The sequence below is a fragment of the Cyprinodon tularosa genome, unplaced genomic scaffold (genome assembly GCF_016077235.1).
Source record: "Cyprinodon tularosa strain WSP-4 unplaced genomic scaffold, ASM1607723v1 ctg131, whole genome shotgun sequence".
NCBI lineage: Eukaryota > Metazoa > Chordata > Actinopteri > Cyprinodontiformes > Cyprinodontidae > Cyprinodon > Cyprinodon tularosa.
Window position 1 is genome coordinate 734744 of NW_024038126.1, and position 12739 is coordinate 747482.

Here is a 12739-nt window from a genome sequence, read left to right on the forward strand (position 1 = left end):
TCCAGACATTTGAATTGAGAAAGCTTCCTGGAGAGGTGGCGAAACGTCTTCAAATCTTGGAAACCAAGTCCAGTGGATATTTTTTTAATTTTTACGGAATGACTATGACCTGGATGACTGAGAACCTTCATCAGCATATAAATACAAAGTGAAACACATTTTTCATGTTTATGCAGCTATAGAAATGCAGACCAGTCTGTGGGTCTAGGCTGGCAGCTGCCCTTTACCATAGTTCTTATTTGGAGTTTTGCTTGTCTTAAAAACACAATGGCTCTTTAAATCACTTAAATCACTTAAAAACTCCCGTATTAGCTTTTCTGATTGGTTGACGCTCCAGCAATTTTCTGAACTCCGGCGTTGAACGCTTGGATGCTCGGACACTCCCACGCTCGGCAGCGCCGCTGGACCTCTTGATGCCATCCCCCATAGACGCACCATAACAATTGCATTTACCTTAGCATTTTTGAAGGGCATGTAAATCCTATAATGGAAACATTGTTCCTGGTGGTTGAGGTCTCTTTCACTAATATAAGGCACCTTGTCTCAAAGTAATGAAAGTTTAATGAACATAGTAAACAAAACATAAACGATTCTTACATTTTTTGAGTGTGGTAAAAAAAAAAAAACTTATTCGTGGGGGGCTCCACCTTACGTTTTCCAGGATTGAAAACATCCACTCCTAACATCTAAGATACTAAAGAGTTCTAGAGGAGTAAAAGAAAGGAATAGGGTGCGAATAATCAGATCATAGATTAAATAAAGAGACATGCACACCAAGTAATCCCAAACATAAGCAAAAACCCTTCATATGATCTTTGATTTTAGGTGTTTTCATTAATATAACAAAAAAAAAAAACATATGAGTTGATATGAGTCAAGCTCTGACAATGACTTGATCAATATTTAGTTTGTGAATCTTTAGAGAAACAAAAAGGAGATGGTTTTCTTGATAGTTTTACATTTGGGACCCTATCCCCACACCGAGAAATTTAAGATTTTATTATCATCTAAAATGTAGTTATTGTAAAAACTAGGACATACAGATATTCATTTATTCACCTATTATGAGACATTCAAGTTATACATAAACATGAGCAATAAATGCTATTAAAAAACAACAACAATGTTTTTGTAAAGGAGTAGTAAGGACATCCAATAATCTATTTCCATTATAAATATCTTAATTCAAACAGAGGCATTAACACAGGCTTATATTTTTTATTAGCATTTGAAAGAATGTAAGATCAGTTAATGATTGGTATGTTCTTAACTCTTGAGAGAGTGAAAAAACAATCATAGGACTGAAGGAACTCAAAAAGGCCTAAAAAAAACTTCATGGATCATTTAGAATGAAGGACATTCAGCTCAACTCCAACATGCCAATAGTGACTAAGGAGATGTGCAAACAGGAAACATTTGTTTTTCTTTTTAAAGAAAGAAATAAGGCAAGACAAAATAGTAAGAAGCTTAACATTACATTAAGTCATTCGCAGACTAATAGTGGCAAGCACCTTTTTATCAGCTTCCTTGAGGCACACTGAAGGAAGAGCACAGGCACATACACAGGCACCCCAGGCGCTCTGAAGGTAATGTGTGTGAACTGACACATCAACAGAAACCAAGAGAGCTGATGCCCCTACCAGCAACACTGAAAAGATCACAACAATAAAACATGAATTTAGTACTAAATACAGCACCCTAATAAAAAGAAAAAACATACCAATACCATTTTTTTTTTTTTTTTTTTTTTACCAATTGTTTAATGAGTACAACATGGTTAATTTTTGAAATTATTTTTTTAGAGGGGAAAAAAAAGGGTAAGACACTGTTATTTGACACATCAGTTGTCCTGAAGGGTATTTTTGTTTGAGAAGTTTGATTTTACCTGCAACTCAAAATTACTGTTATCCTGAATTACATTTCCCAACAACAATGAGTAACCCTCATCCCACGCTGCGGTTATCAGTGATTTGTTTTAGTGAGAGTGTTTATATACGTAGACTCGCTTTCAGTAACTACTGAAAAAAAAAGGTGTGTAGGAGACTTGGCACTGTGGTGAAGAGTGACATCATCCACTTACGCTTAATAGATTCAGTCTGGTTTATTCCCTCAGTGTAAGCAACCCAAAAGCCTCCATTACTCAGTGAAAGAAACATATTCTCAAATTCCTGAATTACTTTAAACATAGACACGTGTAAAGACTGCTGCTTCATTGGAAGTTTCACTTCTATTACAGCACCTCTTAATGATGTAAAATAGCTGTTTTTGATAGTGTTGATAATTGACACTAAAAATAAGTGAAGGGAACAGATAGAACAAAGACTGGTGCTGCTTTGCTTACTGACATCATATTTGGCAGCTGGATGTCAGTGGTCTCACCACTCTGGCAAATATTTCCACTGTTTTCCATAGTTTAGCAGTTTTGCGTAGGTTATTTTCTGCAGGTCTCTCACTCAATGTCTGACTGAAAACTAGCCAGAGGGAAAATGATACAAACAATGTATCATCCCTGTTGTCAACATAAACTTTGCTTCCCTGTAAAGTGTTGCCGGTTATATAATGAAAAGTCCCAATTAGTTTGTATGACTCGTATACAGAATGGAAGTTACCAGAAACATAGGCATATCAAGAACAATAACAGACATCAGGGTATGAGGCAGAGGACGAGAAACACAAAAGGAAGTGACACATCCCAAATGAGACTGGTCGGGAATTCACTTCTCTCTCACTATGGAGGTTTACCAGAGGCAGCAGAAAGGCACCAGATGCTGCCTTCTGGGCAATCGCCTGCCAGCCCTTTATCCAAACATTCGGCTTCCTTTTGCACAACGATGCTAAAACATTGGGTCAATTGGATCAACAGGTTTCTGGGCATATTTTAAATGACCTCACAAGCTGACCATTCGGAAAGTATTCCCGTATTGCAGCCCTCACTGTAGCCACTTCTTTACTCTTCATTCAAGATTTTTATTTCAACATTTGGTTTTGATTTTCCTGAAATAGGGTGGATTTGTCCAAAAAAGTGCAATGTAACCTGCCTCCTTTCATGAAATGCTAAATAGAGGCTTGAAATTGCCCTGATGAACTGGCCTTTACCTAAGCCTTAAATTACAGAGTTTCTTAGCCAGAAATAGTCTCTAAAGGAAGAACCTAATAAGGCATAAAAGAGGGTCTCATTGTGGAGAGCTGGTGGGTGCAGTGGTTGAGACCCACATCCTAACTCACGCCCCCTGTTCCCGGGTACTTACACCCATTGTGCATGATCTGACCATATTGCAGCTTTTTCACTGATGAACCATTCATAAAATTGGGGATTCCCAAAGAATTTTCCATTCATTAGTCCATCCATACACATAACGGTGACAATGTAGGCAATCCGCCCTAAATACTGCTTGAGGGTTAGCATGGAGGTTAAAAAACATCTGCTACAAAGCTCTTCTAACAGTAAATAATACAACCACATCACACTCTTAAAGGTCAATCGAGTTGACCTGTCTACAACTTGGGATCCCACCATATTAGTCAATGTGAGTTGACTGGAAGGTTTCACAAGATTTCCTGCGAGCCTTAAGGGTTTCGCAAGAAATCCTTTGTTGGGCAATTAACATAAATGCTCACAGGAACTTTCGCTTTTACCTCATGGCCATCTGCAAATGTCCATAAAGAATTATGTGCTCATTTCCTTTACATAGCCCAATAACATCAGTCCCAGATTAGATTTAATCAGCTTTATTTGGGCTGAAATGATTTTCACAGGAAAAGCCTTTAATGAATTCAAAGGAAAGAAATTTAATGATCTCAATTTTACACAGTGTAAATTTCAAAATACCAATAAATCTATGGACTATAGTTATTTTCCCCTTTTCAGTTGTCTGCCAAACAGTCATTACTATCTAAATAAAACTGCTGTTTGTTTCTTATCTTTCCCAATACATTGGGGTATCTAGCAATGCTTGTAACATTGCTCTACATTTTCAAAATGTTATGTGATCTCCTAGGTATAGGGACGTAGGTTACTTGATGAAGTGCTTAATTTTGGGAAAGGTAGAATTCATAGTGTTCTTTGGCTTCATGGTAATGTACAGTACCTTTGTTGTGATTTTATCTCTTTTTATTCTTATTTTTTTATCTTTATTATATTGTATAGTTGGATGTGTGTATATATTGTATAAAACTGTAACTGGAGCGTGTAACATAAGTAATTTCCCTCTGGGATTATTAAAGTATTTCAGATTCTGATTCTGATGTTACTGTCTTGTTTTTAATGAAATTTGATGTTACATGCCCAGCAGTTCAAATAAATGTGAAGTACATCCGGTGGAGATTATGTGGCCATTTAGAATACTGAGATGATCTGAATATTTGTTAACACAGACAAAGATAATGGACAGATTTTGTTTAGTTTTGTCGATAATGGTTTATCTTCGTGAAGTTTAAGTGCACTTATGTAAATTCATGCGGAGTATATGTGAATACTTAGAACTGTGATGCCATAGACTTTTGTTTTTTAATTTGTGCATCTTCTTTGATGATCTGACCCATCAAAGTAACAGCTACACTGAAATCCTGAAGGTGTACTGTGGTGTCTGCAAAACATTATAATAAATACATCTTCGCAATAGGATTTTGCTGCAAGATTGGACCATAATGATATGAGATTTTAAAAATGACTTCATGAAATCTTTGGAAAAATGAGGCCTCAATAGAAGGGAAACTAAAATTTATTTGTCAGTAGGGTTTAACACCTAACCAGAAGTTAATACTGGAGGCTCTGAGATCAGCAGGGTTTAAAAACAGTTTTACTCTTTTTGGGCAGTCCATCAATTATTATTTAGTTTTAAAGGGATGTGTTATGGCATTTGAATCTTGTAGTGCAGGCATGCACTGGAAAAGAGGTTTATACAATGCAATTTTATTTAATTATCTCTGTAAAGTGCCCTGAGATGGCATCTATTTTGAACTGGCACCATATAAATAAACTGAATTAAACAGATTTATTTTTCCTCCTTTATGTTAAAATGTTTTTATTGCACCAGCAATTGGTTGTTCCAGTTTATTTCATCTGTTTATTGTTCTGTAGGTTCATTGAACGTTACCTGTATCAATGTGGATTCATGCCATGTAAGTCCTTCTTAATCCTCATCATTGGGTGTGTTTTATCATGACATGTTTGTGTTTTGCCGTTACCAGTTGTGAAAACTGGGAAGTTTTGTAGTTGAGCTCTTGGCATGAGATAAATCTCTAATGACAAGAGCTACGTTAATAAACATAACTCAAAAGAATTTCCAAATTCTGGTGTGAGTCTAAAAACAAAAAAATAAAAACATGACTTCTTGAAGGAAACATTTTATGGGTAAAAAAAAATACAATTATTAAACTATGACGAAGGATTAGTCAGACCCAAAATATAAACTACAATAAAATACCTGAACTTTTTATTAGGGTAAATAGGTTATGATGTGTAACTCTTTACATCTAAAAATGTTATCTTTTCCATGACTGTCCTGCTGTGAGTTCACCCCAGAATGAGGAGTATTTCTGGATGAATCACATTTAAACATAAACAATGATCACCTATTATTTGCATGTGATCAAACACTTATGTGCACACACAAAACCTTCTAAAAACCCCTTAGTCACTGTGTTTTAAATGCTAACTTACATGCCCGTGCATGCAGGGCAGACTCACTTAATTGAAGTGGAAACGTAGGATTAGAGAAAACTTTTTTTTTGGTGGTGAAAACAGATACCAGGGAGGATTTCATGAATCATTAAGAAAATAATCATCAATGTTATTCAAAACAAACCTGTTCTCTTTCAGAATAGCAACTGATGATGTCAAATGAAGCAGAAATAATGTAGGAAGGGAGAAAATATTTTAAATGAGCATTTACCTTGACTATTTCCAAGTTGGGATGCATTTAGCATGGGAAAATTTGCACACAAATTTTTTAAAATGTAAATGATTTGATGTGAAACTAAACAAATACTAACTTGCTTGCATTCATCTATGTATCTCAAAAATACTCTTAAGACACTGTGTTTAAATAAAGCTGTAAAATTTTATAAATAAAAGTTTACGACTTATTAAAGTGAAAAAAAAAAAAAAATAAAAAAAAAATATATATATATATATATATATATATATATATATATATATATATATATATATATATTTAATATATTTCAATAGGTTTAACAAAAAATAATATACACAGTGGGTTTTGAAAGTCTGTTTTTTGATGTGAAAACTTATAACAAATCACTTCAGCGCTCTCCCATACGCCGATTTATGCCCTACAAACCAACTGAAAAAACAAGAATATCGGCTTTTGCTATTTTTTCATATTCAACTTCTTACTCTTGCAATATTTGGTGTCTTTGCTTGGTATAAGTTTCTAATAAATCTATAGGACTGTGAGGACGTCTCTTTTCCAAATGCCCTTTTCAAGTCCTATGACAGACTTACTATCGCACTTTGGATTATGAATTAAAACATATCAAAAAACACAAATCTATAAAGATTTTTCCTGTTAAGCTTTCTGGTGGACAAATAAATGGTTTAGACAAAGAAGATAAGCATTTTGAAAGATTTACAACTTTACAAACCTTAAATAATGTGATCATTATTTATTAAAAGACAGACAGACATACAGAAATCTACTCCATTTATTCTTTTAATCAGACATTTTATTCCAATAAAACTCAATGGGGACAGTTTGAATCATTTGAACCTTTTCCCCAAATATGTTTTTGAAATACAGAATAAAAGTATAGAAACAACAGATTATAGGAAAGGATAAGAGAACATTTACAAGCATTTTTGATTCTTGATCTGAGTCAGTGAAACATTTATGATATAAAGCAATCACACTAATTTTTATTTTTTTTCTTACCCACATGATTAAACATACTCAGGTCTCACAACAAATGTATAGATGTACTTGTCATTAGGACAGGGATAAGTAAGAGGCTGAGAATCATTACTGATGTATGCCATCATACTGTCAAAGGCCTGAATCTGATAGATGTACCCATTCTGGCACTTCAGCAAGACACGGTTATTGAAGCGGATGTTACTCCTCCAGTTATCACTATTCTGCTGAGCCAGCCTTGCTGCAGGAACTGAATTGCATTGCACTCCTTTTGTATTACACTCGCTCTGGGATGTTAGGACATCTGCGTCCCAGGCAATCATTTTGACCCTAAACATAAGACTATTGTGGAGAAGTGTTTTAAAACAATTTTTTGGGATTGAAATTATTGTGTTGTCATAAAATTGGATATCGTCATCGGAAAAATCTTCATATTTGTCGTTATAATTGTGGTCGGTTGTGTCAGTGCTCGGACTTGGACTTTATGTTGGCGGCTTTTCCAAGGGGTTAAGAGCAATGCTCCAGGTCTCACTTGATATAAGGTGAAAATTATGCTTGTTTTTAGTTCTATTGTATGCCATCTCCTTTCATTGGATCACAGATACTCAGGTCTCACCACAAACCTGTAAGTGTACTTGTGGTCAGGACAGGGATAGGCAAGGACCTGGGTAACGTTTGAAATCACATAAGCCATGGTCTCTTTGAACCCTTGTATCTGAGCGACATACTTGTTTTGGCAGATCATCAGGAGGCGGTTACGGAAGACTATGCTGCTTTCTGACGAATACCAGTTTGTGCGGGCCAGTCTGACTGCAGGGATAGATTCACACCGCACACCATAGTCATAACAGTCACTCTGGGTTTTAAAGACATTTACATCCCAGGTGATCATGTTGTTCTTAAACAGAAGGCTGTTGTGGAGAGGTGTTCTCAGCTGTTTGTTTTGAGGGGATGAAGTAGAACTTGGATAATAATAACCATAGGGGTGTCTGTATTCGTAAGGTAAGTACTGGTTTTGTCTTCGAGACCCCGAAGGTTTGGTACTAGGATCAATTTCAATGCTCCAGGTCTCACTTGTGTAGATTCTGGGTTTATAATCATCACTTTCATTGCCTAACTGAGATTTGGTTTGATTATTGTAGAGTTGAACATTGAACTGATATGCTTTCAAGACATTGTCAAGGTAAACATCCCTGTGAGTCTTATAGAGAGAAGTGGAGCCCAGCTCATACAGCTTCTCGGCAGGAATCATGGGGAAACGAACCAGACGGAGCAAGTCGGCCTGGCTTTCTGAAGTCAGGGAGTCTGCATTGGTTGTGATCCAGTTTTCTAGAGTCTGAAGTAAAACATACTCATCAGGTACCACCAAATCTGAGCGGACAAGTAGGGAACGAAGGAGATCCACAGGAAGACTGGCCCAAACAGGGGAACCTGTGAGGTTTTGGAAGTTCCAGGCCAGATACTGGATGCAGTTTTCCTCAAGGACAAGGTCCTTTGACTTGACTGCATATTTGTAAAGTGAAACTTGGGAGTAAAAGGAAGCATCATCTGGGAGGATTTTAGAGAAGAGGCGGCCTATGTCCTCCATCAGCTGTTTTACTCCGAAGTCTGAAGCAAGCTGATGGAGGCACATGGCAGAGGAGTTGGTCATGTTGATCTGACGGGTGTAAAGGTACCTGTAAAGGAACAAATGTGAAATATTTTCAAAAGAACAAGTATTCAAAACAAACACACAAGCATAGATAAATGTCACTGCACCTTATGAAGGAAGAGAGATATGGCTGGCAGGCTTTGTTGACAGTGACTGTGATGTTACTAGTCCCCATTGAAGCATTGAAGTAAGGGTATAACATGAGGATCGCTTTGTGGGCACAGATTGTTGTCTCATTCTCCTCTGGGTGGACATACTCGTGCATTTTATCTATTGGGGTCTGGAAAGTTATTAGGTAGTCACAAGCGCTGCTGCTGTCAAAGAGTTTTCCAAGGTCATCTGACAGGGTGATGCTGTGGTCCAGGGAGTATATAGAGTCGTGAAGGGCTTTATTATGATCTAGAACTAAAAGTAAACCTCATTTAATAATTATACAAATAGTTTGTGGTGACAAAACAATTAATTTTCCTGCCTTAGAATCAACTTACCTTCTGTGTAACACACAACTCCGGCATCCTCTGCGTGTCTACAATCATGCTTTCCACACCCTCTGAATGAACAAGATGAAAGTTGTTGCTCTGTCCCTTTACAGTTGACATCATCCATCCAGATGGGCCCAGATGCTACAATAATGGAAGAAATAACTATCAAATATCAAACTTTTCAAGAAGTACTGAACTTGACCAAACGTGAGGAGAGTTTAATAGTGCAGCTCTTCATTAATGGCTAGTATTTTGCTTCCATCTAGTGGAGGAAAAATGGAAAAAATGGCACCTTGTCCATAGACTCCATTAGACATGGCAGATATGGCCCTCTGGTAGTTAAGCTGACGGCAAACTACATGGGCGTCATCCAGGTCCCAATTGTCATCACACACAGATCCCCATCTTCCATCATGGTAAATCTCAACGCGGCCTTCTGAGGTTATGTTGGACCCAGACAGTCTCACATCACCTTCATTTGGCTCATTTCTTTCTAAAAGCAAAACCAGACAAAGACAAGAAAAGACAAAAGTGATACATGCATGAAAAACTATTAGTATGATTAAATGTAAGTCTACACATTTTTTTGATTTTGGCTGAACACCAAACATGTATTTTAAGCAAAGATGTCTCTAACAACTTAAATGACTTACTGAGATTGTGGAACAGGTAGGACCCTTCTGAGAGACACAGAAGCACAGCGAAAAAAGCAGCAAGTGGTTCTGAGTTCATCTGAGTGAAGACAGAAAAAATGAGAAAAAATTGATTTAGACATAAAATTTACACATCTGCATCTGCCAGACATTTGGCATGAAAATACCAAATTTTGATTTATACATTTGTACGAATTCTACTTCCAGATCTGTAGCATTTCCCTTAAATTGAACAGTGTACTTTTTCTTCCTGTGAAAATTCTTGTGGGTACTATATATATATATATATATATATATATATATATATATATATATATATATATATATATATATATATATATATACATCTATTTGCTCATATGGTTTTCTTACACCTTGTACATTCAAATAAAGATGTTTTTTTTAGATATAGACTAATATAACCTAATCTAAAATATACATGAATAAAAACTAAATGCCACTTTTGTATTGTAGATTTTGAGCCTTTAGCTTCTCCATTTAGATTAATCAAGAAAAAGTATGACTCCTTTGGTAGAAATAAAGAAAGTTTTGCAAAAATCCTGAAAGTTGTGCTAATCAGCCACAAATTGTTAATCAGGTGGCGAGGGTTGAGACAGCTGTGCAATGACCCTCCTGGGTCACAATATACAAAAAGTCACAGAATATGGTGTAACACCGGCTTACTGTCATCCCTGATTTACTGTAAGAAAAATTACTATAATTGTTGCATGCTATATTTTCTACAAGCATGTGTGGCACTATTAAATAGTTAAGATATTTAAAATAGTAGCACCCCATTTTATTTATTGTTTAAGGACCCTTTGTGGTCACAGACCACAGTTTTATTCTGTTGTATTAGTTAGGAGTTTAAGGTGTGCCACACCATCTGCCACATGTTTAAAAAAAGCCACATGCTATTGTTCATTAAGCCATATGTTTTGAACAAGTCCTACAAGTTTCTTTGTTTTCTGAAAGACAAGGAGATTCTCAAATTCATCTGTTTTCTGACAAAACATTTTATTGGATATACCATTTAAATATGTGAATAAAATCATTCCTTTATATAAAAACACCTACCTTTTTCCCTCTGATATTTATCTGTAGTGGCTCTTCTCTTTTTAAGCCTCCTCTTCAAACAGCTCTCCTGCAAAAATCTAGAGACGAGAACAAGAGATGTGACATTTATACCTACATTCTGTCACCAGAGTTATCATCCCTCCCTGATTTCCCAGCTTTGTTTTGATGGACATAATATAGGAAAGCCATTGTGAAGGTGGATTTACTGGAAATGTCTATCAGTAAAATGAACAAATGTTAAAAAAAACAACTCAGAGAATAACGGCTTTCACTTTCAGTTTATTTCAAAAGCTGTTTTTTTTTTTTTAACCTAGACAGATTTATTTCACAACACCAGATAGATAAGAAATTGGTAAAGCTCAAACGAATCTTTTTCCACAGATTTCTTTTTTGCTTGGGTAGGAAATGAATAAAAACTTTATTTAGGAGTGTATGAGTTTAGGATACAGGATACTAATGATGATATTATCATCAATATCCTAAGAATAAATATTACCCGGCAGATCGATAAACATCACCTCCGTTAGCTTAATATATAAAATCTGTTAGTGAAGAAATCTGGCACATAGAGTCTCAATATTACAACCAGTGCTATTCATATATCCCACAAGCCTACAACGGAGAAAAGACATTGCCATAAATGAGCGAGAACAACAGCAACTCCATAACCACAGCAAAATTAGACAATCTTCACAGTTCAGTTAACACTGCAAACTTCAGGTTCCCGTCACGGATTAGAAAACAGTGGTCCGGATCTTGACCCAACCTGATTTAAAACATTTTAAACCTTTAAAACAGAAAGGCAAGCAAATAGGACGGCCTTACATAAACATATTACCAGAATGATTTGCAAAGGAAAACCACTTATTTAGATGATCCATAAAAGATCGTCCTCTATAACTTTAACTGAGTCACTATAAAGTCCACTATGTGTTCCCCACTCTATATAGTGATTGAGGGATCTAGGGGTTAAGGGCGGATGTTCGGACACAGCCATGGATATTTCCAGGCTGTCACACACCTAATATCAATTGATAGCAGATTAAAAGTTTTTTTTTTTTAGCTCCAATTCTCTGAATCAGGTGTGCTGAAGCAGGGAAATGTCATGGTTTTGGTTTTGTTGTGCTTTACTTTGCTCCATGTTTCCTAGTTTTATTGGTTTAATTCCTATTTAGTTGTAGTTTCTAGATTTATGCTAGTTCTCAGGTTTTTCTCTTGTTCTCTTTTGCCCTCTTGTGTGTGTTCCTATCCCCTTGGCTCCCTCACACCTGCTCCTTGTCAGCTCGTTAGCCCTGCCATTATCTCAGTCAGCTACTGTACATATAGGTTCTGTTCGAAATCCTGAGCTGCATCCTCCAAGGATGCGGTCTACTTGGACTGGATCCTTCGAAGTCCGTGAAAATAAGGAGACCGGAAGTGTTTTGCCTGTGAATTCGAACAGGTCTACCCTTCGGCGGGTTTTACCGCCGTATGCTCTGTTGCTTAGCAAACGTGAAAGTTGACACACAAAACAGGAAAAGAATGAATACCGAAATTTTCAAAACTTATAATAAAAAAAAATATTTTTGATTATAAAGTGAACAAAGACTACATTCACAAGAATCCAGAGTGGAATAAAGGTGCCAACCACAGGGAGCATGAACAAATAAAAGCAAATGTAATGATAGAAACCTTAGTCAGTTAAATAACATGCTGCTGTCATTCTGCACATCTCTGATGTTGCTGCTATTTTCAAATATCCATCACTGTAAAAATGTCCATAGCTGCATATTGGTTATTTATTCTCCAGTTTTATATTGTTTTTACATTATTGTATTGTTTATATTTTAACTCTTCCCTATTATGTTATTCTTAGACATTTTTCTAAGGTCCTCATTTGTGTGACCGTTTTCAATAATCTTTCTGCTGCTGTAAATTTGCCCATTGTGGGACAATAAAGGGATTTTCTATTCTATTCTATAAAGGGGTAGAAATATATAAGTAAATCTAAATAATGTATGT

General features: G+C 36.1%; 1 protein-coding gene across 1 annotated transcript; it reads right to left on the reverse strand.

The window, feature by feature from the left end:
- Positions 1–6859: 6859 nt before the first annotated feature.
- Positions 6860–10875, reverse strand: LOC119778278 (galectin-3-binding protein A-like). The gene is made up of 6 exons (XM_038277440.1): positions 10739–10875; positions 9662–9740; positions 9301–9501; positions 9015–9149; positions 8634–8931; positions 6860–8551 (listed from the first exon to the last, which is right to left on the reverse strand). Exons 2-6 carry the CDS (start codon positions 9738–9740, stop codon positions 7471–7473), a joined length of 1794 nt encoding a protein of 597 aa, XP_038133368.1. The 5' UTR covers positions 10739–10875; the 3' UTR covers positions 6860–7470.
- Between the last annotated feature and the right edge of the window lie 1864 nt (positions 10876–12739).